The sequence below is a fragment of the Saccopteryx leptura genome, chromosome 2, assembly GCF_036850995.1.
Source record: "Saccopteryx leptura isolate mSacLep1 chromosome 2, mSacLep1_pri_phased_curated, whole genome shotgun sequence".
NCBI lineage: Eukaryota > Metazoa > Chordata > Mammalia > Chiroptera > Emballonuridae > Saccopteryx > Saccopteryx leptura.
Window position 1 is genome coordinate 322,166,298 of NC_089504.1, and position 26,604 is coordinate 322,192,901.

The 26,604-nt window shown below is 55.4% G+C and overlaps 2 protein-coding genes across 2 annotated transcripts in view; both read right to left on the reverse strand.

Moving 5' to 3' along the window:
* Positions 1 to 2,425: 2,425 nt before the first annotated feature.
* On the reverse strand, positions 2,426 to 4,447 carry SPPL2C (signal peptide peptidase like 2C). Its single transcript, XM_066366226.1, has one exon. The coding sequence runs from the start codon at positions 4,445 to 4,447 to the stop codon at positions 2,426 to 2,428; it is 2,022 nt and encodes a 673-aa protein (XP_066222323.1).
* Positions 4,448 to 15,075: 10,628 nt separating this feature from the next.
* Positions 15,076 to 26,604, reverse strand: part of CRHR1 (corticotropin releasing hormone receptor 1) — a 44,323-nt gene continuing 32,794 nt past the window's right edge. Inside the window, exons 5-13 of the mRNA XM_066366227.1 lie at positions 21,123 to 21,229; positions 20,473 to 20,593; positions 19,825 to 19,978; positions 19,506 to 19,566; positions 16,762 to 16,834; positions 16,445 to 16,530; positions 16,111 to 16,246; positions 15,898 to 15,939; positions 15,076 to 15,303 (exon numbers count right to left, since the gene is read on the reverse strand). Coding sequence (XP_066222324.1) covers positions 15,163 to 15,303; positions 15,898 to 15,939; positions 16,111 to 16,246; positions 16,445 to 16,530; positions 16,762 to 16,834; positions 19,506 to 19,566; positions 19,825 to 19,978; positions 20,473 to 20,593; positions 21,123 to 21,229 — 921 coding nt within the window. The 3' untranslated portion in view covers positions 15,076 to 15,162. The remainder of the gene's footprint in view (positions 15,304 to 15,897; positions 15,940 to 16,110; positions 16,247 to 16,444; positions 16,531 to 16,761; positions 16,835 to 19,505; positions 19,567 to 19,824; positions 19,979 to 20,472; positions 20,594 to 21,122; positions 21,230 to 26,604) is intronic.

Sequence of the window (26,604 nt, forward strand, 5' to 3'; positions counted from 1 at the left end):
TCGTTGTTCTACTTAGTTGTGCCATTGATTGCTTCTCATATGTGCCCTGACTGGGGCTCAAACCAGTGACCTCAGGGGTCAAGTTGGCTCCCTCAGGATTGAGCCAGGGATCAAGCCAGTGATGCCGGGGCCTCAGGGCTCCAGGATGATATTCTATCCATTGCACCACTGGCCAGAGCAAGTGGGGCTTTATTTAAGATGCCTATTACCTGAATGCCCACTAGCCCCCTAGCTCTCCACCCCCAAAGCCCAGCCCATCCCCTTAGAGTCACATCTCTGCACTGACCCCAAGGCCCTGCAGGATCTGGGCACCTTACCTGGGCACCTTACCTCATGGTGCCCCTCTTCCTCTCTGGTTCAAGATGGATTAATTCCTCATTCATTCATTTCTCCAAAAAGCATAAATTGAGCATCTACTACATACCAGGCCTTGTTCTAGGCCCTGGAACTACTCAGTTGAACAAGACAGAGTGGTCTTTGCACTCATGAAGCTGCCACTCGGCTAGGGGAGACGAGAAAACTAGAAAACAGTGTGTGCAGTAACATAATTGAGGTTGGGGGCTAGTTTAGAAAGGATCATCAAGGAAGGCCTCCCAGAAGAGGGGGCATTTGAGCTAGGACTGGAGGAAGAGGGCTGGCCAGGCCCAATTCTGGGGGTAGGAGGAGGGCAAAGTTCCAGGGAGAAGAGCCATCCCATGGAAGGGCCCTGTGGGAGAACACAGGTTGGTGGGTCCGCTGTCCATTCCGTGGGGATGGTAGGGGCAGGCATGTGAGCATGGAGGGGAGTGGAGGAATTCGGGGCCAGAACTGAAGGCCTTGCAGGAGCTGGGTTTGAATCTAAAAGGCTTTCACAAAGGGTAACAATAGAAATAGAGTTAACATTCATAGAGCTCATCCTGCATGCAATCACCTTACATAAACCAGCTCGTTTAAACCTTACCAAAACCTTATGGTGGGTTCTATTATGTATTATTCCATTTTATAGATAAAAAACCCGAGGCACTGAGGGGTAAAATCATTTGCTCAATGACACAGTACATGTCAGTAGTAGAGCAGGAATTTTCAGTGGGCAGCTGGCTCTAGAACCCTAACTACTTACCACATACTTACTACCCCATAGGATGTACCCTCACCTCCAACATAGCCTTCCCTCAACACATAAACATGGCCTGACCTGTGGTGGTGCAGTGGATAAAGCGTTGACCTGGAAATGCTGAGGTCGCCGGTTCAAAACCCTGGGTTTGCCTGGTCAAGGCACATATGGGAGTTGATGCTTCCAGCTCCTCCCCCCTGTCTCTCTCTCCTCTCTGTCTCTCTCTCTCTCCCTCTCTCTCTCCTCTCTAAAATGAATTAAAAAAAAAGATTAAAAAACAAACAAACACATAAACATACCATAGGGCCTAGAAACCTGTGCGGTCCTCACAGGTCATTTTGTCCACGCCCCTCTCTTCAGGTGGACATGGTATTGTAAGTTCCATTTGAAGATGAGACTACTGAGACCCAAAAGGGTTAACACACCTGTCTATTTTCCAGAGTTAATGAAGGAAGTATGGGAAATAAAGTCGTGGTCTCCTAAATTCTTCCACTCCAGCTCTAATCCCTCTCCCTCCCACTTTAAGACAGTTCTCAGGTGTTTTTTGTCTGTTTTCCACCCCCACCCCCCAGCTAGACAGCACCCCCCCTCGGTGCTCATCACGGGGTAATGCACACAGCAGGGCATACCCAGTGCCTGTGCAGGAACGCCTGGGTGTGGTGCTGCTGTCCAGGACATCTTGAGCAGGGATGTTTAGAAGAAGAAGAAAAAACACAATGTGAACTGACACTTGAAGGATGATGAGGAATGTTTTAGCGAGCCAGGGAGATGGGTTGGGGGATTTGTCTTGAAAAGGAAGGGCATCCCAGCCAGAAGGAACAGCATATGCAAAAAGAGAGGGAGAGGACATGGCATGATCAAGCAACAGTAGTAGTTCAGTTGGACCTGAGCACAGAGCACAGCTGGGCAATGAAGCTGGGATGGAGCGATAGGGTCCAGATGGGGCCTGTCTGCCGGGTAAGGAGCGGCTGCTCTGGCTTGGGGGTGGGTGCTGGGAGGCAGGGAGAGAAGAAGTCACTGGAAAGCCCTGGAAGAAAATCTTGACCTTGCTGAGCAGCTTTGTGCAAGTCGTGTGCCCTCTCTGAGCCTCAGTTCCCCCCTCGGCATGATTTAGGGTGATGCCTATCCTAAGGACGGACCTTCATGGACTTATCCCATGGGCCCTGCATGGACTTGTTCCACGCTGCCACTTTCTTACTGTCCTAACAAACAAAGAGGCCCTGCTGGGTAGATCTGGAATATCTTTAATGCTCCGATTTCTTTTCTGCCAGGTATGCCTTCGCTTTGCGATAGTCTGCCAGCCCTTCTGGAGGTATGTGTCCCAGGGCTGGTTCACAAGGGCGCTGAGCTTGACATGCTTTTCTTTACCTTCAAACCCTTCCTTCTATGTAGCTCCATCCAGGGCAGGTCAGCATTCAGCGCCTGGGCCTGGGCCTGAGCCAGCTCTGAGGGTGATGGTGTCAGTGGCATCAGCTCCTCCAAGGCCCTGGAGGAGGTATGGGGTAGTTCATCAGGGTCCAGGCTGGCATCACTCCAGCCCTCAGAGCTGTCACTGTAACCAGCCAGACTGGTGGCTTCACCTTCAGATATGGTGACAATCCTGGTGGTGTCCTCCCTGAGGTTGCTCTCTAAGTCCCCTGACGAATGGTTGGTGGCCCCCTCTGACTTGCTGGCTATGTGGACATCTGTTGTGTTCTCCTGCTGATGCTTGGAGCCAACTGAATGGGCACCATGGAGCCCTGCCATGGGCTGGGCAGGTTTCTTGGCTCTGCCCTGCCCGGTCCAGAAGAGGGTGAGCTCTTGGCGGCAGGTGGCCACAGCCAGGCTGGTGAGCAGGGTGCTGGACACCAGGTAGAGCAGGGCAGGCTGTCCCATCTGCATGAGGACCATGGCGGCAAAAGTGGCAAGCAAACCCATGGCATAGGCCACAGTGCAGGCCACGAAGTAGACCTGGCGTGAGTGCATCTGCACATCAAAGCGATGGCAATAGGCAACCAAGAAGCCTGGGACTACGATGTCACCAAAGCCGAGGATGGAAAAGGGCCGGTCACACAGGGTTAAGGCTGAGAAGCCCAGCCGGGGCACTTTGAGCACCATGGGCAGCCTCTCGTGGCTCAAGGAATCTGCTGGGCCCAAGGCCACCTCCACCATGATGCTCTCACCAGTCCTACTGAGGAGGGGTGTGATGAAGACAAAGAATACATCAAAGGCCAGCAGGGCCAGCAGGAAGGAGGTACAGCTCTTGAGTTTGGGCAGCCGCACGCGCTGCAGAACGAAAAGGCAGTAGGCCACGCCCAGCGCGTCCTGCAGGAGCCACGCCCAGCTGTCCTCGTTGCGGTGGGCGACCCAGAAGGCAGTCACTGCTGTGCACAGGCCGGCCAGCAGCAGCAGAGGCAGCTGCAGACAGGCCTGGCAGCCAGGCAGGGGCCACTGGTATTGCTGCAGTGGCAGGTAGGGCACCAGGGGGGCCATGCAGCTGTAGAGGCCGGTGCCCGCGCCCAGGCTGAAGATGGCAATCATGACGTAGACGAAGCAGTCGTAGAAGAAGTAGAGCAGCAGCATGATGGAGCAGGACATGGTAACCACCGCGCCTGTCATGGCTGGTGTGAAGTCCACGGATGCGTCCTCATCTTCTTCCTCTTGTACCCCCTGGGCTACCACTGCTTCCTGTTGATTTTGTCCCCCGGACCCCCCTCCTCCTCGGGCCCGGCGCCGCTGTAGCCGATCAGCTTCGGTCAGGCCGGCCCAGTAGCCACCCACGGCCACGGTGCCTATGGCCAGGATGAAGATGACCAGCATGTTGTAGTCGAGGACGGGCTCTGGAGGCGCATACAAGGCCACGCGGACCATGGCGCCGTGGTGAGTGTGGCTGAGGATGTCGAGCATGTCAGAGTATCGGAGCATGGCCACGGGGATGCTGAGGTCGGGCAGAGGCTTGCGGGGCTCCTGGGACGCTGGGGAGGTATCTGACCACTGTTGGCTGCTGATCCGGCTCACGATGAGCAGCAGCCCGTGGGCACCTTGGCCCTGAGCCAGCCAGCCCTTAGCATAGAAGCTGCAGTTGCCCCTCATGACCATGGCGGTGGTCTGCCGGAGGGGCTGTTGGCTGGGGCAGCTGGGCTGGGCCGGGTGGGAGGCACCTTTGCCAGGGCACCAAGCAGCTGAGGTGCCATCATACAGGGTCAGGAGTGGGGCGTGGTGCGGTTCCCGGGGCAGGGTGACATAATCCGAGCTGAATAACATGCAGTAGTCCTTGCTCCAATTCTGGGACACCATGTGGGCCACGCCATACTCCCACCGGGCCACTGCTCTGGCAAGGAGGAGGGGGAGGAGGAGGAAACCCAGGCACGCCATCTTCCTTAGCAACCCAACGTGGCAGCTACTCACAGCCCAGGTCCCTCTGCTGGGGGTGGGTGTGGCCCTCTGTCACAGAGCAGCATGGGCTCCCATCCCAGAAAAGAGGGCCACACCTACCTAGTCATAAAGCTGTGTCACTGGGGTCCACGACACTGCTATTAAAAGCAGAGTCCCTCTCCGGATCCTGTCCCCAACACTGCCTCTGTGTAGAGGGGTCATTGGGTCCCTGCCAGCTGGGACTGAGCCAGGTAATTTAAAATAAGATGTGGGAGGATGGAGTTGAATCCCAGACAGGATTCGGGACCCACTTTAGCCCCTTACCTGCTGGCTGACCCAGGCAGCTACCTCTCCTCTCTGCACCTGTTTCTTTAGCTGCAAAGAAATGAGGACATTGAATCAGAGAGTTTCTGATGTCCTGGGAGCCTTGACCTCCAGGATATCGTGCAGTTTGTCAAACTCCTACTAAGTGCCAGGTCCTTGATCTGTCCTCATTGTGTCCCAGCAAGGAGGCATTACCACCCAGCCTTCTCCTGCAAGCTACCCTTCAGATCCATGCCCCTTTCTACAGGTAAGTGACCGGAATTTTATCACCAGTCTCTCTTGGAGTTAGGAATAGTCACATAGCCATTTCTTGCTAATGGAAATGAGTAGAAATAATGTGAGCCCTTCAGAGGCCTCCACAGAAACCGTGGACTCCTTGTCCATCTCTTTCTTTCTCTCACAAGTCAGTCATGGACAGGAAGGTCATTAACTATGGGTTGGAGGACATTGTTCTAAGGGATGGGGAATAAGGAAGTGGAAGGAACTGGGTCCCTGGATTTCTCCCTGGAGCAGAGGCATGGGATGCTTACTGTGGACAGTGATACATTATCTTCCTTAAGCTATTGGCCTGTGGTGGGTCTCTGTTATATCAACTTAACCTCACCTGAACACCCCCATGTTATGGGGGGTAAACCTGAGGTTCAGAGAGGCCCACCCTGTAGGCCTCAACTGCAGTCTCCAGATCTAGCTCCTATATTTGACATGTCCCTTAGGCCTTGCCCTGTCCAGGGAGCTGCCTGAGGCCTGCCTGGCTCCCTGAATGCCTGAGGGCTCTTGGCCCTGCAGCTCTGCTCTCTGCCCTCTGCCCCAAAGCCGCACATGCTGCTTGTTCTTGTCCTTCAGGCCTGAACTCCATCGATCTCTCCACCACCATGGCCAGGAGGAAATAGCCCCCCTTCCTAACATGTACTGGTCACAACTCAGGATTTACTTTCTTCAAACACTTATCCCCGTCTTAGGGCATTGCTTGTTTATGTGTCTTCCTGTTTATTTTCCGTCTCCTGCTGGCTGTGTTCCATGAGGACGGGAACCTTGTCTCTTCTCCCCCACTGCTCCTGGGTCCTGGCACAGTAAGTGACACTCAGGAAACACATGTGGGTGCGTGAGTGAGTGACTGCCTTACAGTGGAAGGGGCCAAGGCACAGGGCAGTAAAGAAACTTTTCCAAGGTGACATGTCTGTGGCAGAGACAAGATCCAAACCCAGGCTTCCCCCACTTATAAGACCCGCTTATCCCAGATGAGTGGGACTGGGTAGGCGATGGGGCTATTGAAAAAGTTGATTGAAGAGGGGAATCTTTAAAAAGTTACCTACATACGCTACACATTGTGTCCGTTCCTTGAGTTGCCTTCACAAATGGTCACGATCTGGGTGGCTTAAAACAGGAGTTTCTTCTCTCACAGTCTGGAGGCTGAAGTCTGCTATGGACTGAGCATTTGTGTGTCCCTTCCCCCGAACTCATAGGTTTGATCCCTAATTCCTGGTGTCATGGTACTGGGAGGCAAGGCCTTTGGGAGTTAATCATGTCATGAATGGGATTGGTGCCCTTATAAGAAGAGACAAGAGAGAGATGATCTCACTATCCATCCTGTGAGGACACAGTAAGAAGGTAGCCATTTGCAAACCAGGAAGCGAGATCTTACCAGGAACTGAATCAGGTGGTACCTTGATCTTGGATTTCCAGAACTGTGAGAAATAAACGTTTGTTGTTTAAGCCACCTAGTCTCTGGTATTAGTTGTAGCAGCCCAAGCACACTAAGAAAAGTCCAAAATTAAGGTGTCAGCAGGGCCATGCTCCCTCTGAGACTCTGGGTAGAAGCTTTCTTTTCTCCTCCTGGGTTCGGTGGTGGCCGGGCAATCCTTGGCTTGTAGCTACATCACTCCAGTCTCTGCCTCTGTTGCACATGGTGTTCTCCCTGTGTGTCTTTGCATCTCTTCTCTTCTTCTTTTTTTTAATTTTTTTTAATTTTTTTACAGGGACATAGAGAGAGTCAGAGAGAAGGATAGAGAGGGACAGACAGACAGGAACGAAGAGAGATGAGAAGCATCAATCATCAGTTTCTCGTTGTGACACCTTAGTTGTTCATTGATTGCTTTCTCATATGTGCCTTGACCGTGGGCCTTCAGCAGACTGAGTGACCCCTTGCTTGAGCCAGCGACCTTGGGTCCGAGCTGGTGAGCTTTTTTTTTTTTTTTTTGCTCAACCCAGTTGAGCTTGTGCTCAAGCTGGTGACCGTGGGGTCTCGAACCTGGGTCTTCCGCATCCCAGTCTGATGCTCTATCCACTGCACCACCGCCTGGTCAGGCTTTTCTTTTTTTTTAAATTTTTTTATTAAGTGAGAGGCAGGGAATCAGACAGGCAGATTCCCACATGTGCCTCAACCGGGATCCAGCTGGCAAGCCCCCTACAGGGTGATGCTCTGCCCATCTGGAGCCACTGCTCCACTGCTCGACAATTTAGCTATTTTAGCGCCTGAGGCAAGGCCATGGGGCCATCCTCAGTGCCTGGGACCAACTTGCTCGAACCTTTTGATTTATGGCTGTGGGAGGGAAAGTGAGAGAGAGAGAGAGAGAGAGAGAGAGAGAGAGAGAAGGGGAGGGGTGAAGAAGCAGATGGGCGCTTCTCCTGTGTGTCTTGACGGGGAATTGAACCTGGGACTTCCACATTCTGGGTTGAAGCTCTACCACCGAGCCAACCAGCCAGGGGTTCTTCTCTTTTTATAAGGAGATCAGTCATATTGGATTAGGACCCATGCGATGACCTTATCTTAACTTGATTACAACTGCAAAGGCCTGAGAAAGGTCACATTTACAGATACTGTACTGTGGTTAGGACTCCAATATATCATGTTTGGTAACACAATTCAACCTATAAACACATTTTATTTTAACTGCCAAGGAGTAAGCATATAGTCACTGGCTGTCCTTAAGGCCTCTCCTTTCGTTATGGGTTCATCCCTTGCAGTTCCAAGTCACGTTTCCTGTGAAATCCACACTGATGGGACATGGTCTCCACAATCCAGTTTTGGACTCTGCGGTGGAGGGCAAGCTTAAAGGACCTTGCAAAGTGGTTGGCAAGTGGAACCATGTAGACTTTGACAATCTCTTCCCACTCAATTGTTGACACCTGTCTTACCCACACCCAATCTGACAGCTATATTCCTGTAGGACTCAGATCGTGTCTTTCAAAACATCCAACTAAGTTTTCATAAGGGAATAAACAGCGCTCATTATTTGTGCATTTCTGTTTCATATAACATTTAATTAGATTGCAAAACAGTAATTACAATGACAACTTAACTGTCAGAAATGCATTAGGGAACAACAACAACAACAAAAACACAACTGTGAGGGTACCCCGGCTAGTGCTGGAAGAGTGGAGGCGGTGCCAGCTGCCCCTTTGGGGGGCACCCATTGCTAGGGGGGAACTTGGGGCTCTGGTCGGGGTCGACAGGGAAGGGATGCGTGGCTGACACCATTCTGACTTGAGTGCAGTGATGTCTAGACAGGGTGCACCTTCTGCACCCGAGGGCAAGCCAGCCCTGAGTTCTGTGATAATAAAACCCTTCCTGGCCCCCCAGCTATTGAAGTTCAATCTATTTCCTAGCTGGGGTCCCTGTGTCCACTCAGGGAGTCTTGAATCTTTTAAAAACCAAGGATGAACACACCCACTGGAATGGCTATTATCAAAAACATGGGTCATAACAAGTTTTGACAAAAATGTGGAACGATTGGAATCCTCATACATTGCTGTTAGGAATGTAAAATGGTATAGCCACAGTAGAAACAGTTTGGTGTTTCCTCGAGAACTTAACATAAAGTCACCTGTGAAAGACTGCAAGCTGACAGAGTCCTTGCAGTTTAGATTTTGGGGGGACAGAGGAGTGGGGGACTGGCAGTAAGCTGACAGGGTCCTTGCTGCCCATCCCCCCACCTCACTTGCTTAAGTTGCTAAAGGCTAAGCTCTTCCCTGCACCTCTGATTGTTTGATTAAGTTGGTAAGGGCAATTTATGTGCCCGTCCCCACCCCTCCATGTTAGCTGTGAGGCTGCTGGTTTCTACTCGTCCCATCTCCCATGTCCCTAGAAGAGACTGGAGGCAGTTTTCTTTTTACCTTTTATTTTGTGAAGTTAAGATGTTATGGGCCCTGGCCGGTTGGCTCAGCGGTAGAGCGTCGGCCTGGCGTGCGGGGGACCCGGGTTCGATTCCCGGCCAGGGCACATAGGAGAAGCGCCCATTTGCTTCTCCACCCCCCACCCTCCTTCCTCTCTGTCTCTCTCTTCCCCTCCCGCAGCCAAGGCTCCATTGGAGCAAAGATGGCCTGGGCGCTGGGGATGGCTCCTTGGCCTCTGCCCCAGGTGCTAGAGTGGCTCTGGTCACGTCAGAGCGACACCCCGGAGGGGCAGAGCATCGCCCCCTGGTGGGCAGAGCGTCGCCCCTGGTGGGCGTGCCGGGTGGCTCCCGGTCAGGCGCATGCGGGAGTCTGACTGTCTCTCCCCGTTCCCAGCTTCAGAAAAATACAAAAAAAAAAAAAAAAAAAAAGATGTTATGCATGGTGGAGTGTTTTTTGTGTGTGTGTGTGTGTGTGTGTGTTTTTTTTACAGAGACAGAGAGAGTCAGAGAGAGGGATATATAGGGACAGACGGACAGGAACGGAGAGAGATGAGAAGCATCAATCATTAGTTTTTCATTGCGACTCCTTAGTTGTTCATTGATTGCTCTCTCATATGTGCCTTGACCATGGGGCCACAGAAGACCGAGTAACCCCTTGCTTGAGCCAGCGACCTTGGGTCCAAGCTGGTGAGCTTTGCTCAAACCAGATGAGCCCACGCTCAAGCTGGTGAACTCAGGGTCTCGAACCTGGGTCCTCTGCATTCTAGTCTGATGTTCTATCCACTGCACCACCGCCTGGTCAGGCAGTGGAGTGTTTTTTGAGATCTGGGAAGAATTCTTGGTTTGCCTCGGAAATGTAACTTTGTATCAGAGATCTCTTTGATTTGCTAATGGCTTTTCTCCCTGCCCTATAAATAAAGTGTTTTGGGGGTGGAGACTCACTCTTGCAAGCCATCAGCTTGGCAAAGGGTCCTCCTGATCCCACCCTTTTTCTTTCTGTGTTTATTTCCTAATCCTCCACCATTTCTACCTGAGACCTGCAATTACAAGTCATGCTGGTTCTTGACAGTTACCATTTGACCCAGCAATTGCACTCCCTGGTGTACACCGAAGAGAACTAAAAATGGGTGTTCAAAGGAAAATGTATACATGAATATTCATAGTAGCACTATTTATAATAACCTGGAATTAGTGGGAAGACCTTAAATGTCCTTCAAGTGATGGATGGTTAAAGAAAGTGTAGTCTATCCATACAGTTGAATTTCATTCAGGCAAAGAGAAGAATGAAGTTCTGATACAGGGATGAACCTTGACAACGTTATGCTAAGTGAAAGAAGCCAGTCACAAAAAAGACAAATAGTGTATCACTCCACTTTTATGAAATATCAAAAAGGGGCAAATCTGTAGGGACAGAAAGTAGGGTTGTGGTGGCGAGGCTGGGGGAGGAGGGGTGGAGAGTGCTTAAAGTATGGAGTCTCCATCAGGGTGGTGAACAAGCTCTGGAAGTAGACAGTGGTGATGGCTGGGCAACATCGTGGGCGTATTCATGACACTGAACTGTGCACTTGAACATGGTTGAGACGGTAAGTCCTACGTTATGTGTATTTTACCACAGTTTTAAAAGGAACATAACCAGGGCCAACTCCAGTCCCCTCCAGGGCATTGTGCTCAGGACAGGTTCGTCGTTCTCCTGTGGTCTCCAGAGCTCTCTCCAAGGGATGGTCTCATACTCTGAGAACTTTGGAAAGTATGCGTGGTCCAGGCCTCTCCTGACCCCGAGCCTACCCAGCAGGACCTGTAGGGCTTGGGGTGAGGGGATGCAGAGGGTTGGGAATAGGCGGCAATGCCTGGATACGGAGCAGGGGCTGGGACGCTGGGAGGCTGGCAGCTGGCGGTCGGTCTGGAGGCTGCGCTGGGTTCAGGGACGGGTCTAACTGAGGTTCGTGCTTGGCAGACACCAGCCCCTACCTCTGTTTGCTGTTTGTCCACAGACTGGGAGAATAGGGATTTCCCTAGGATGGCATTGCAGAGGGCAGTAGGGTAGGGAGAAGTGCCCTACAGAGAAGTCCCGTTGCATAGGAGTTAAACTTAGCCGCCCTCTTAGCGCAGCAGACAGCCTGTCAGTTGCATAGGAGTTAAACACAGAAGAGGTGAAATGAGGCTGGCCTGGGTTCACATCCAGCCGTGCCACTGCGGGGTGCCCTTGGGCAACTCTCTTCCCCGCTCTGGGATTCACTTTCTCCATCTGTGAAATGGGGATAAACAGCATCTGCCTCATCCTGTGGTATGAAGAGTAAGTGAGGCCAACATGTGAGGGGCTCAGCAGTGCTTGGCACCCGGGAGCACACAATCAATGATGGTATCATTTTCGGTGAAATGCAGGAAGCACCCCGCTGTTTGGACCAAGGGTGGGCAGTTGAGTTTGATGTCAGGAGGCTGGATGAGATCCTCCTGAGGCCAGTGACACCCTCGTGTGGGTTGGGCAGAGCCTGAGGCTTCTGGTGGCCTGGCTGCTCTGTTAAGCATCATTTTAAGAAGTGGGGGGGGGTAGAGAATGTTGGGAAGATGAGGGGGTACTGGGAGCCAGGGTGGACATACAGAACCTTCTTATCTCTCACCCACCTGAACTGAGCAGTTGGACGCTGGCTGGACGGTCTTGGGCTGGTCCCGTCTTTGCCAGGGACATACCCTCAGTCAGAGAATCTGCAATGATGAGGCCTTCTCGCTGCCCTCTCCACCCTGGTCTCCCTAAATTTAAGCCCTAGTGACATTAGTCAATTGAGGGGGTAGAAAGAGCCCTGGACTTGGAGCCAGAAGACTGTCGATCTCAGGGGTCACCAGGCCTCAATTTCTTCAGCTGTAAAATGGGCTGGTTCCTACCCTCATCAGCTAGTGGAGGGTTAGATAATGTTATAAAGGATTCTGTGGCTTGCAAAGAAATCTACAAATGCCTACAATGAAGATATTGTTATTAGATTCCAAAAGCTCCCTTCTCTTCCCCAGAGCCGACTCCCTCCCCAGTCCTGGTCCTCGGGGTCTGACCCAGCGGCAGCAGGGAACTAAGGGGCTGGAGGGGAGGGACCCAGGTCAAGGTTCTACTGCTGCACTCAGAGAGGTGGGGGGAGCCCGAAGTGGAAAGTCAAAACACCACTGGGTTTTCCATCACTGACGATCTGTGCCCGTGGAGGAGGGTCCCTGGGAGAAATGGGCTCAGGTAGGCCAGTTTTTCAGTTTTTGGCTTGAGAGAGGGGCCTGTGCCACAGTGACCCCCCCCCCCCACACACACACACTCTGAAACTGCCTAGCTCCTCCCTGAAGTATACAGACCAGTGTGTATGGTGGCCCATAAAATTGCACTCATCCCCAAGGGACCTCTCTTCCTGACCCATTCACAAACCAAACCTCCGGGCAGAACGACCTTCAGAAACCCCATCTGGGGGCCCGCCTTCCCCCTGGCTCTGGAGCCCAGAACACACACTGGCTGCGGAAGGGTTAAACTCTGGGTACCTGCCCTGGCCCAGGAGCTGCCATTCTCTGGGGCCCAGATATTCCCAGCTATGCTTGAAGCAGCACCTCTGACCTTACAGTCTCTGAATGGGAGGGGTCCTGAGGCTCATCTAGACTAGCCCCTGCCTGCCCAAGGACTCCCCTGTAGCTTCTCTGATGCCTGCCAGACTTGGAAGTGGCCTCTAACGACCTTTCAGAGCTGGTAGCTCCAAGCCGAGCAGCTGGCTGCTGGCATGGGTCCCGGGGTGCTGCTCCCCTGTCCCTCACACAGGGCTGAGCACCTGTGTGCTCGGAGGGAGCCCGTCAGCTAAAGCCACCAGGAGGTACAAGCAGGAAAGGGGCGCCACCCCAATGGCCTCCTGACGCCTTGTCTGTGCCACCCCCGCGGCCCCCCAGCCCCTCTCGAGCTCCTTCATCTTTGGGAGCCCACCGCCCACGTCCTCCCTTGTCCTTCCTCACTTCTCCTCCTCCAAGTGAAGCAGAGTTGAGAATGATGCCTCCGTTGTGGCCATTTGAGACTCATTAGTCACTTGTGGTCCCTCCTGCCAGCCAGGATTCTGTATGGGGCTTCTCCCCCAGCTGCTCTGGGAAATGTCAGCCTGTGTGCTGGTGTCCCCTGGCCCCTTCCCCATGTCTTCTATTCAGTGAGTCCCCCACCCGCTCCCTCTACTTACAGGGACAGGGCTGGAATGGGCAGAGCAGGGTGCCCCACACGGCCTTCAGAGATCCCCCGGCTCCTCCGTGGGGCCAGACCCTCACGCACTGTACCTCCCATCCCTCTAAGGAGCTTCAGGGGCTCTCAGCCCCTTCCTGGTGTTCTGACCCCACACGCCCCGTGTACCTGTGTGATCAGAGACCCAGAGGCAAGGCCCAGGCTGCCCAGGCCCTGTGTGCGCTGAGGGTAGAGTTTCAGTGCCCCCTCCCCCCAAGACACAGCCTACATCGGCTTCCACCGCCCTGTGGCTGGGCCCTTTCTCCTGGCCGCCTTGTGCCCCAAGGGGCCGTGGGAAGTGCAGGGGGATGGCCCCTGGTAGCAGCTCTCACCCTGTGACTGAAGGAGTTGGTGAATAAATGTGTCCCTTGATCTTTAATCGTTAGGTGGGATGATGGAGGCGTGTGTCCCACTCGGGCCCCAGGTGTCCACAGGAAGATTAAGCTCCAGCTGCCCAGGAGGGTGATGGCCCAAGCACACTCACCCCTCCCTCCACCTTCCCTTCCTGGCCTCACCACCCCCAGCTGCTCCCTGTTTCCCTCTGAGCCCCTCCCCGGGGCTGGGACACTCCTGTCTGGTTCCATTGCTATACCGTTGCTCAAGCTGTGCCCCTGAGCACAGGCCCTTTGCCTACATCATTCACGCCGGGCTGTCTCTCCCTACAGCTCACCCCCTCACAAGAGCTGTCCTTATCACCTGGGCCTGGCAGAACCCACCCCTTCTCAATCCTCATCCAGCCCTCAGGGCTCACCTAGCAGCCCATCTTTGACGAGTGTGAGTGCTATCAGGTTTCCCAGATACACAACGGCCCAGAACATTCCAAGTGTCCTCCACTTCTCTGCCCTTTCCTTCCAGCCAAGCACAGTCCAGAACTCCACAAATGCTGGTTGAAAAGATAAATATTATTTATATCAGCCGCCCCCACACCCAGCCCCACACCCGCCAAGCCCTGCTCTGGCCGCCCAGCACCTCGGGATGTGGGTGGTCCAGTGAGGACTGGGCCAGGCTATACCTGGCATGTAAGTGATCAGCTGGCTGGGTGGCCCAAGGGCCACCTGTAGTGCTCCAGGGCACTGAAGCCAGAGAGAGGCTGAGTGTCCTGTCCCCTCTCCTGTCTTTGCTTAGCTAACAATACTGCCCCAGAGGCCGTCCAGGGGCAACAAGCTCTTTGTGACCAGCAGAAGGGTTGCCCAGAGGCCAGGTCACTTAAGCCAGCAGGTTGGATGGTCCCCCCGTATTCTCTGCCCCCTCAAAGGGAGATTGGCTTTGGCTGGGGGACACCCTAGCTCTTGCTTACAGGCCACTCCCTCCTACCCCCATCTTTTCAGAAAGGGGGAGACACCTGGGGCAGAGGGTTAAGGAGAGGGAGCCCGTACGGCCGGCAGGGTAGAAAGTCCAAGGGTACAATGCAGCGAGGCAGAGCCTTTCTAGTGGCAGTGCCACCGGGCCAGGTGCAGTTCTGGAGGCTCGGGAGAATTTCTGGTAATGTAGCCTGATGTCTGATGATGCCACCAATTTCTAACATCTCCAGGGTTCTGACAACGTGGCCTTGGTTCCCAGCACTGTTGGAAGGCATTGCTAAGGCCCGCAGGCACCATGACGGTGGCTGGGATACTGTCATAAGAGTTTCCCATGATGCCCTGGGGCAGTGAATGGCCCCCAGTTGCAGAGGAAGCCCCAGGTCTCTAGTGCACTGGCCACTTTGCGCTCTGGGAGGACACCTCTTAGAGGGACCATGTGCTCCTTTAGATTTTCTGACTCCCCATTCTCACTCCATTCCCCAGGGAGGCCTGGGGCAAGGGGCAGCCAGAGGCCCTGGACCCAGCCCAGTCCTATAAGTTATGTTCCATTTGTCCCGTAGGCCATAATGTGGCTGCTCTCAGAGGCCAGAGCTCCTGTTCAACCGGGGGTCAGGGAGGGGCCTCCCAGGTCTCAGTGCCACTCCTGAAGGTACAGGGTATGGGAAGGAGCAGGTCCCCTCCACAGACACGGCAGCCGGCTGAGCCTGGCAACCATCTTCCCCACCAGAGATCTCGGGGGCTGCTCCACGACCCCCCGGCTCAGACCGCTGAGGACTGCTTGATGCTGTGAAAGCTGACACGGGTTGGGGAGGTGGGGATGGACATGGCGCGGGCCACCCGGGCACGGATCGAGTGATTGTCCTGCCATCGGTGCCACCTCTTCCTGACAGCAGAGCGGACCTGTGGGCACAGAGCAGACCACAATGTTTGAGCCCAGTCACAGGACACCATTCCCTACCCGAGGGCTGCAACAGGCAGTTGTACAGGCAAGCAGATATACAGGTGAGCAGCGCACAGGTGCGAGGCGTACGGGCGCCACGTAGGAACGAACATCATCGTAACATTGCCGATCTGCGTATTTGTTGGGACAGTTTTCTCAAGTGTCCTGTGGAAGGGATGCCTTTTTCCAATCCACCCAAAATGGTCCCTTTGCCACGAGGGACCCCTACCCTCAATCCACACGCATCCTTTGCCCCAGGGCTCAGCTTCCTGGTTTTCAACAACCCCTTTCACAGACTCACTGATGAGTCCAAGGCCCCACTCTGCCCCCTCCACCATGTCAGATGCGTGCTAGAGCGAAGGGGTAGCCTTGCCACGCAGAAGCAGCGTGGGCAGGAGGCACTGACCCGCTTGGGGCTCCCAGCACATCCCTAGAGGAACCTGGGGGCAGGGAGGAGGGCCAGCATGCAGGGGGGGGGGGGCTAGGGAGGCTACAGACCATCTCTGGTCCCAACAGGCCTCCTGCCACCCTGAGTCCCAGCCCAGGGTTCTTACCTCGCTGTTGAGGAAACAGTAGAACACAGACACGAAGAAACCCTGGGGTGAAGGGAGAAGGTAGGTAAAGGGACAGGGAGGTGTGGCCCCACCCACTTTCCGGCCAGCCCCTCCCCTCCCCAGCCTCCTGCACCTCCAGGGCCCTGCCTGGGAGAACGCCCCTGCCTGGAGGTACCAGGTGGCCAGGACCGTATGATGGGAAGGCGTCAGTACCTGGAAGGACTCCAGGAAGGAGTTGAAGTAGATGAAGACGACCTGGGAGACCTCGTCCTCCCCGGGGTTCACGAAGAACAGCATGTATGTGATGCCCAGGAGGGGAAGCAGCACCAGAGTGGCCTTCACAGCCTTCCTGGGGTGCAGGGGTGGGTGCGCCCAGAGTCACAGCCCACCCTGGAGGGGGCTGGGGGAGGGGTGGCAGGTCCTGGGATGTCTGGGGCGGGGGGAGGGGAGCTGGGGTTTCAGGAGGGACTGCCAGGCCTGGGGGAGACCCTGGGCTGGAGGCTGGATCTCTGGAGCCCCCAGGGGCTGGGGAGACAGGACTGGCTACCTGTACTGAATGGTCTCAGATGTGGTGGACGCCCGAAGTTTGGTCATGAGGATGCGGACGATATTGAAAAGGAAGATAAAATTGATCTGCAATTGAGCACACGATGAGATGGTGGCCATGTGTGTGTGCAAGATGTCGGGGGGTGAGTGGACAGGTCAGGGACTCAGCTCTCTCAGGTCTGGTCATGGTGCCCCCGCTGCTCTCCCCCCACCTTCATTAGTGATCGAACATTCTAGGCAGAGGGATCCTTTGGGTCTACAGTAGGCCCTGACTGCCCCCCCCCCGCCCCACTGTGCCTCTCTCACCCAGGTTCTTACCAGCAGGACCAAGATCATGGGGCCCTGGTAGATGTAGTCAGTGTAAACACCAGGCCTTTTGCCAAACCAGCACCTGGAAGGCCACAGATGGGAGGTAAGAAGAGAGGGTCATCTGGGTTCAGTTCAGTGGCACGGGGGTGGGGCAGCGCTTGGCCAGGGCAGGACTGGGGCCGGAAACCAGGCTCTGGGTGCCCTACTTCCAACCCTGGCAAAAGATCGAGCCATTTGATCCCACCACAGTGCCTCAGTTATTCTATCTGCAGAATGGACAGCATCCTCTATTATTAGAGGTAAAGCTGGAAGCAGGCAGTGTGGCAGGGAGATAATGGGAAGGACCACTGAATGGAACAGGTATGGGCCCGACACCCCACTGTTTCCCTCAGCCCCCCCGTGGCACTGGCATATGCCCACTGGGGGTGCCTTATCTTGCCCCCGTCATTGTGTGCACTCAACAGCTAGCAATCTCTGAATCTGTTCAGTTGCAACGTGAGCAACCTTGAGGCAGAGATTCCATAGGATCCACTGGTCGCAGGAGACAGACTTCCTTCGCATTTTCCTGAGCTCCCTCCAGCAAGCTCTAGGAAGGTCTGGGGAATGTCCAGGGGTGGGATACAAGGGAAGTCCCACCTCCTTGTGCCTGGAGGGTGGATGGCCCTGTGGTCATGCAGTGCCTATATCTCATGGTGCTTTCATAAACCAGAACTGAGATTTTTAGATGGAAAATCTTGACTTTTTAAAGACTGGTAACAAATTCAAGTTTTCAAAAAATAATGTGCAGACCAAACGTGAACTGTCTGGAGTCAACTCCAGTTCTTGGCCTTGAGTCTGGATCCCTTCTGATGCAGTGTCAGCATCTTACCACACGGTGGGGCCCCAGAGTCACTCAGCCCAACTCCAGCTCGGGATTCTTTTCTCTCCAAGATGTGCACACTGGCCAGCTTGGGAAAGTTGCTCTGCCTCTTCCTTGTACTCACACCCACAGGCACAGGCACAGGCACCATCGCCTAGGCCCTAGGGCTCAGGGACCCAGGCCTGCAGTGGTATCTGTCAGTTGCCCCCTCCCACTCCCTAACTTCCGCCCCCAGACGGGCCCCTACCCCACAGGCGGTGCAAACACAGAGTCAGGAAAGATGACCCTGAGTCAGAAAGGATCACTCTGAGAAATATAAACATAATTTTCTAGGCTCCTTGTCCAACCCAGAAAGGTTGTGGTGGCGGCCCTTCTCTCTGTGATAGTGGGGAGGAACTGTCACTAATGGAGGCTGCCTGGGACCCCAGTCAGACAGCAATTCCTGAAACCACTTTGCTGGGGAAGATCTTGGCACAGCCCCTAGCTTTGTTCTCTTTTTCTGCTTCTATCCCAGTGGTTCTGGAAACTGCACAGTAGAGTCACTTGGGCAGTTAAAAAAATCCCAGTGCTGAGCCCACACTTTGGACCAATTATATCCAAGCCTGGAGGTCAAGCCTAGACATTGGTACTTTTTAAAGTTTCTTGGGTGATTCTCTTTTTTTTTTTTAAGTGAGAGAAGGGGAGATAGTGAGACATACTCCTGCATGCACCCCAACCAGGCTCCACCTGGCAAACCTCGTCTTGGGACAATGATCGAATCAACTGAGCTATTTTTAGCACCTGAGGCTGACTCGCTTGGACCAACTGAGCTCTTCTCAGTGTCTGTAGCCAAAGCTTGAGCCACTGGCTGCAAGAGGGGTACAAGGAGAGGGAGGATGACGGGGAGGCAGAGAAGCAGATGGTGGCTTCTCTTGTGTGTCTTGACTGGTTATCAAACCTGGGACATCCATATACCAGGCCCACATCCACTGAGCCAACCAGCTGGGGCCTTCCTGGGTGATTCTAATGTGAACCAAGGCTGGGAACCACAGCAGAGGAAGTCTAATTTTCAGGAGCAACTGGGAACACCTGAATCCATTTAATAAGGCACCTCAGGTTGCAGAGCTAGAAGGGGTCTCTGAGATCGTCTGGATTATTATCCATTAAGTCCATGGAGTCTTTTGTTAAAACAAGTCTTCAAATTAATAGAGAACATTTGTACAGCATCTAATGTGTGCCAGGTACTATTCTAAATGCTTAATATAGATTAACTTATGTTATACCCACCACTTTTTTTTTTCCCTGAAGTTAGAAATGGGGAGGCAGTCAGACTCCCGCATGCGCCCGACCGGGATCCACCCAGCATGCCCACTAGGGGGCGATGCTCTGCCCATCTGGGCTGTTGCTCTGTTACAACCAGAGCCATTCTAGCGCCTGAGGCAGAGGCCATGGAGCCATCCTCAGCGCCCGGGCCAACCTTGCTCCAATGGAGCCTCGCTGCGGGAGGGGAAGAGAGTGACAGAGAGGAAGGAGAGGGGGAGGGGTGGAGAAGCAGATGGGTGCTTCTCCTGTGTGCCCTGGCCGGGAATTGAACCCGGGACTCCTGCACACCAGGCCGATGCTCTACCACTGAGCCAACCGGCCAGGGTCTACCCACCACTTTTATTAGGATGCCCACTTTACAGACGAGGAAATTGAGGCACACTGTAGTAAGTAGCCCAAAGTCATATAGTTCCTTAGTAATGGAGCCATGACTCAGACCCTGGACAGTCTGGCTCTGGGGGGGGGGGTGATATGGCTCCAGGGGAGGTGACATGGCTGAGGATCCTTGCAGAGCATCAGGTAGAGCGGGGCTAATAGCCTGGACCTGGGGCTCAGGGGCCCTGAGGACAGTGAACAGAGAGAGACAACTTACTTCTCATTGTCGTAGTATAGCTTGCCAATGGCCCAGGCCACAATGATGGGGAAAGGCACACCTGGGGAAGAGACCGACTGTCATAGAGCCAGTCAGTGGGGTTTGGGGGTGCAGGGTCCAAGGACCCCAGTGCAGCCCAGGGACTACAGGCAGACAAGGTCCTCAGAATGGAGCTGGGACCCACTTGCCCAAGTCGGGGCAGAGGGCTGTGGTGCACATCCCACCACCCTAACCTGGCCCTGCAGCCAGCTGGCCAGTGTCGGGTTAAGGAGAGGGCAGCACGGGCGGGCAGGCGGCAGGCAGGGGCTGGCCCGCTCACCCCAGCCGATGCAGATGAACATCCACTTGCGCAGCCGGTCGGTGGAATACGTGAGCACGATGGCTGTGTGCAGGTAGCAGCCCTCCCCAAACATCCAGAAGAAGTTGGTCACGTGGAAGTAGTTGTAGGCGGCTGTCACCAACCTGCACCAGCCCTGCCCCCCACCCCACCAGAGATGACAGTGAGCCGGGGGACAGGCAGAGGCGGCGGTCACCAACCTGCACCAGCCCTGCCCCCCACCCCACCAGAGATGACAGTGAGCCGGGGGACAGGCAGAGGCGGCGGTCACCAACCTGCACCAGCCCTGCCCCCCACCCCACCAGAGATGACAGTGAGCCGGGGGACAGGCAGAGGCGGCGGTCACCAACCTGCACCAGCCCTGCCCCCCACCCCACCAGAGATGACAGTGAGCCGGGGGACAGGCAGAGGCGGCGGTCACCAACCTGCACCAGCCCTGCCCCCCACCCCACCAGAGATGACAGTGAGCCGGGGGACAGGCAGAGGCGGCGGCAGCTCCGCACCCTGGGCCTGGGGTCTCCCGTCGGCAGGACAGGGTGCTCCCCAGGAGCCGCTCCTGTTCCGTGGGCCCCAATGTCCAGCTCCGCGTGGGCCTCTCCTCTGACCCGGACCTGCCCTCCCAGGACGTACCACATTGCTCTGGTGGACTTCGGGGTTCATGGTGAGCTGGACCACGAACCACGTGGCGTTGCGCAGAATGAAGGCTGAGATGAGGTTCCAGTGGATGATGTTTCTGAGGCACCGGATGCTCCTGGGGCAGCAGGGGAGGTGGGTGATGGGGGCAAGGGGAAGAGAGAGAGAGGATGCGGGACAGGCCACCAGTACACTCGGCCCAGATGTAGAGATGAGGAAACTGAACCTCAGAGTGGGGCTGACTGGCTAAGTCACACAGGGCCCTTCCTACCTGTGACCTGCCCAGACCTGAGCTCCGGGGCAGAACCTGCCACGTCCAGTGCTCCAGGACCAGAGGCTGCCCCTTTCCCATGGATACTCCTACCTTCCCTGTGGCTCCAAGTTTGAGGGTCAGAAAACACACCAGGCCTCCGAGTGGGACACCTCCCTCCAGCTTTCCACCCTGATGCTTTGGGCGCCCCCCCCCCCAGCAGTTACGAGGCAGGGGGACAGAAGTGACCCTGCCACAGAGTCCAAGAGACCTGGGACTCTATATCTGTCACCATCTCCCACTGAGGTGAAGAGGCAGCGCTTCCCTTCCCAGCAGGCCCCTGCATCTGACCTCCCCACCCTGCTCTGGGTCCAGGAACAGTGCTGGGGCCTCTCACCTGAGCCGCAGAAAGAGGACAAAGGCCACCAGGAGGGCCAGCAGGGAGATGCAGTGGCCCAGGTAGTTGATGATGACAGCGATGTGGTAGTGCACCTTGCTCTTTTTCTGAGGCCGGAGAGAAGGGCAGAGGTGAGGCTTCGGCACAGCCCCACCCCTGCGCCCACGGGACATGTGAGAACAGCCCCCGTCGGTGGCTGGGACAGAGCGGGCAATACCAACAATAGTTAGTCCCTTCCTGAGCCCCCATGTGTCATGCATTGCCCCGGAGCAGCACTGTGTAATTGAGACTGTGATTCCCTGTCTGTCTGTCCCCGAACCCCACGCTCTGTCTGTCCACTGCTCTGTGCTGTTGGACAAATGTCCATAACCTGGCCCTCCACATCACACAGGTTCCCCATGCTGCATGCACAAACGCATGTGCACGGCTGGCAGGTGTGCTGACACTCACATTTCCATTCTGTTCCAACACTCTGGCCCTGGTGGGTGCAGACACCAGCCCTCCAGGACTCCCTTGCTCCCCCCATCTCTGGGTGGCGCCACCACTTCTCGATCACCCCCAAGCACCCCTGCTGTAGCAGAAGCCTGCCCCTAACAGCAGGGCGAAGAGCTGCTGTGGATTAGCGGCCACAGAATCATCAGAAACCACACAAGATCCCTCAGGTTTATAATGCCCTTTCTAGGTCCTACGCCTGGCCCAGGGGGTCTGCTCGAAGTGAAGGGGATCCTGTCCCAGGACTATAATAAAGTCCTTAATGTTATTACTTAATTCATGTCATATAGTGATGGTCCCAAGGGCTCAAGCCCAGCCCTCTCCATCTTCCAGGTGAGAAAACTGAGACCCAAACTCACTCACCCAGGGGATGTTCCCCTGCAGTGGGGATCTAACTCACTGCAGGGGAACTAAGGGGATCTAAGGGCACCGAGCCAAGCCCTCCCTCCCCTGCCCTCCCCGGGCCCTCTCCCACCCCTTCGGAAGGGGCACCCTCATTGCGGAGCCTCCAAGGTCCTGGGCCTCGGAGGCACTGCTCAAAGGGCCGGTTTTCCTGGCAGAGGCTTCAGAAACACGACAGGAAGTCACATTAGCGGCTCAGACCCGGAAAAGTGGAGACCCAGCGAGGGGTAAATGGAGGCAGGCGAGAGAGGCAGAGAGGGAAGGGGGCCGCGCAAACGGGGAGGGTCTCTGGGCACCTGGCAGGAGGCACACATCCAGCCTGACTGGAACTGGCAGTTAACTACCTTTCATTAAATTTTCCACAAACCCCCTGTGAAGCCCCTGGGTGATAACAAGGCCTGGCAGGCCAGAATGGTGCAAGGTCCTGGCTTCGCCACAGGCCCAGGTGGTGAGCCCTGTCACCACCGCCTGCAGTCCTCTGCCCCTGCCCTGACCCCACAGCGGGCTGTGCCAGTGTGGTTTGGTTTAGAATGAGAGGAGTCATTTAATAAGCACCTACTGTATGCTGGGCACAGCACCAGGAGCTTTACAGATGTCACTGCTTTTCTTTCTCACAACTGCCCTCTGAGACTGTCCTCTGTCCCTGTTTGTCCCGTTGAAGAGGCTACATAATTGGCCCGAGCCATCCAGCCGCAGTGAGAATCCAATAGTGCTTGGTCTTAAAGATTCTCCATCCCTTGTCCCCACGGTGCATTTCTTGGGGGCCAAGCAGGGATGGAAAACAGAAGCGCTCTCTGTCCTGAGCTTCCATCGGGAGGATGGGGGTGGTTTCTCCACCGAGGCTGAAAGGGGAGAAGCGGGCCATCCGAGGGCGACTGCGTGGCTTCTGGGTCAGAGGCCCAGGCCGGGCCGGCCCTGTCCCTCAGCCGCCACATTAGGTTGATGCAATCTGAGAAGGAACAAGCCAGCTGGGGGGGCTGGAGGTCACAGTGAGAGCCTGAGAAGACTATTGGACAGATGGCTGTGTTATCTCAAGAGACGACCAGCATCACCAGGAGAGACAGCCAGCCACGCTCAAGAGATGGCTGGAGAAACCCTGGCATGGTCAGCAACACCCTGACAGGTGGTCTATGACACCCAAGAGGACTGTCAGCAACATCCTAAGAGATGCCCAGCGACACTCCAAGAGACCTTAATGACAGCCAAGAGATAGTCAGTGACATTCTGAAAGAAAGCCACCAGTAACTACAAAGCCGCTGGGATGCTGGAAAACAAATGGACACAGCCGATCCCTGGGGATCTGGCCAGCTCTCTGTCCCTCTCCAGTTTGGAGACCTAAGACCTGCAGCCACCTGAGAAAGGTGGCACAGTGTGGCACTGGGCAGCAGCCACTTGGCTGTACCCTCAATGATGAGAATCCAATAAGTAGTGTCCAGCCAGTTGTGACCAGACTCTGCAAGATGCTCCTTGTCCCAGATGGCAGCACTGTCAGACTTCCTCTCCCGACGCCTTGTCAGGATGGCGCAATGAGTTCTCCCTGCCCGGTCCCCCCGGCCCTGCCAAGGCCCCCAGCCCTTCCTCTCCCTCACTTGGTGTCTTGAGCTTCTCCCTCACCTGGCCCCTGACTCTTCTAAGTGTGGTCCTCAGACTAGCAACATCCGCATTGTCTAGATCGCACGAATATTAAGAAATGCAGAATCTTTAAATTTTTTTTTTTTTTTTGTATTTTTCTGAAGCTGGAAACGGGGAGAGACAGTCAGACAGACTCCCGCATGCGCCCGACCGGGATCCACCCGGCACGCCCACCAGGGGCGACGCTCTGCCCACCAGGGGGCGATGCTCTGCCCCTTCGGGGCGTCGCTCTGCCACGACCAGAGCCACTCTAGCGCCTGGGGCAGAGGCCAAGGAGCCATCCCCAGCGCCCGGGCCATCTTTGCTCCAATGGAGCCTTGGCTGCGGGAGGGGAAGAGAGAGACAGAGAGGAAGGAGGGGGGGGGGTGGAGAAGCAAATGGGTGCTTCTCCTATGTGCCCTGGCCGGGAATCGAACCCGGGTCCCCCGCATGCCAGGCCGACGCTCTACTGCTGAGCCAACCGGCCAGGGCCAAGAAATGCAGAATCTTAAGCCCCAGCCCTGGCCCATTGCTTTATTTTAGCAAGCCCAGATCAAATCCTCAGCATTAGAAGTTCTGGTCCAAACACCCACCCTGTGAGTAGTGAACCCTGGCCCATAAGCCCGCACCCCCAGAGTCCCATTCATGTCTTACTAAGGTGTGCAGAGGCTCCCGCGCCTGGTGTTCAGCAGAGTGTATGTGTGTGTGTGTGGGGGGGGGGGGAGAAGGGATGTGTCATGGGAGGTGGGGGAGAGTCTGGGGCAGAGGGTGTGTCACTGCCCTGGAAGGAGACAGTGTGTAGGTGTGCTGATATGGGGACGGGCACCAGTGCAGGGTGGTGCTGGGGGGTCAGTGCCATCCTGGAGGGCTGGGCCATGCATAAGCCAAGCTCCCCAGTGGGGGCTTGTCCCCTGGTAGTGAGGACGATGGGCAGGTCTCCTCCTCAGCCTGGCCTCTGGGTGCCCTCATAAGTCAGCTGGCCTGCCAATCCCTTATCTGTGGTCCTCTGGGCACTGGTGCTTAATTAGGGCTTATCCAGGGCCCAGAGCGGAGAAACCGACTGGGTGCTCAGTTCATTGGAGATGCTCCTTTTCCCAGCAGCTCCAGAGGAAACGGGGAGTCCTGGGAGTGGGGAGGGGCCTGGCAGGGCTGGGGGCTGGCAGCGGGGATGGCGTTTTCTCTAATTAAATTAGCTGATTATCCAGAGTACTGGGCCGGCAGTAGAGAAAGGGGCAGGTGACAAAGCCAGGCTGGGCAGGCTGGGGTGGAGATATGTGGGTGGCAGCCCCACTGAGTCAGAAACCAGAGAAAAGGGTGCCCGTGTTTGCTCTCTTCATCAGTGACCTCCCACCCCATGGGTGTACGCTGCAACCTTCAGGACTTTAAGTGAGATGACACGCAGGGGTGGCACCCTCCACAGGCCAAGACACAGGCAGATTCCGCTCCTCCTCCACCGGGAGGCAGAGGCTGTATAACTTCCGGTCCCTTTACAGACAGACCAGGAAGCTGGGACCTGCCAGGGTCACTCAGCACATGTGCTGGAACCAGAATCCAAACCCCAAATCGTGTGCCTCCAAAGCTGTGCAGCTCCCGACAGAACGCCAAAGAGGAGACTGATGAGAAGCTGATGCTCCCTAATCCTCCTTTTTACCCAAAGGGAGGGGGTGACAGGTCGAGGAGAAGAGAAGGCTGAGGGCAGCTGACGTCTGCCCTTGAGTTTCTGAAGGGCGCTGGGCGGAAGAAGGGCTGCCGAGTGTCCCCCATCAGCCAACTAGAAAGAAGGGGCTTGAATCAGAGCAGGAGAGATCTGGGTGAACCTTGAACTTCCAAAGACACTCAAGAGGCTCCAAGGCAGGGAGGGAGGCTAGGAGCAGCCGGCACCTCCAGCTTTGCTGATGTTCAGGGAGTGGACTGCTGTCTGTTCCTCTGGGTGGGGGAGGGCTGTCTGTCCTATGGCAGGAGGCTGGCGACTTGACCTCCAGTTGGAGACACATCCATTTGTAGATATGTCGCCTGCCTTAGGCTCTGCGACCCAGCAGAATGGTCAGAACACAAGGTGGGTGTGATGGAGGGGCTGAAAACTTCTTGCCTTAGCCGTGCAGCCCCCATACCACCTCAGTACCACCCCTCATTCGGTATCACTTGTGCTCCTAACAGTCTTCGACAACACTGACCTGCCTTTCTGAGCATGAGCCCCATTTCCCATCCTCCGACACCTCTGTTCAGGCTGGGGTTCCCACCTCGCTGATTGGTCTATTTGCCCACCCAAGCCCATCTCTTCTGTTTCAACTATGTTTCTGGACCTAGAACCCCACCTCCCTGCCGCAATGCATGGGGCACCCTCCTCCCCAACCCCAGCACTTCCAGGCTGGCTCACAGTGTGGGTGCTTAGCAACCTGGGGGCTGTCTTTGTTCAGGTAAGGTCCTCAGGGAGCCACACCCACCCATCCCAGCCGAGGGTGGACCACGTGTCCGGCCTGTGTGTTCTGAGATGCTAGAAGCCTCTTGCCCTGCAACCCAAGTCTCTCACCCTACCAAAGCAGTGCCACTAGAGAATGGGTCATTCTTTGAGGCCGAGCTTTGCCCTATTTTTGTAGGTTCTGAAAGGGGACAGCAGAACTCCAATATCTCAGTGATCTGAGGCCAGGCAGCCTGGGGGAGGGGCTGATCAAAGCACTCAGGACTGGGTGGGGTGCTGGGTGGGGCAAGTTGCTCTCCCGTCATCAACCTCGTCTCACACCAAGCACCTGCGGTGGGCAAAGGGTAGCCTGGATTCCAAAGCCCCAGGCTCCAGGCTCGGACTCACTCCGGCCCTGTGTGTAACCTTGTGTGAGTCCCTTCCCCTTTCTGGGCTTCAGTCTCCCCACCTGTAAGCTGAAAGGGATGGATTAGGTCTGACTTTCTCATTCTTTCCCCATCAGAAGGCCACGTCCACCCCCCTGGGGCAGGTTCCCAGGTCCTCTTTGGAGAATTTCAT

Excerpts from the sequence above, each read along its gene's own strand:
- SPPL2C (XM_066366226.1), bottom strand. The coding sequence starts at position 4,447 with ATGGCGTGCCTGGGTTTCCTCCTCCTCCCCCTCCTCCTTGCCAGAGCA.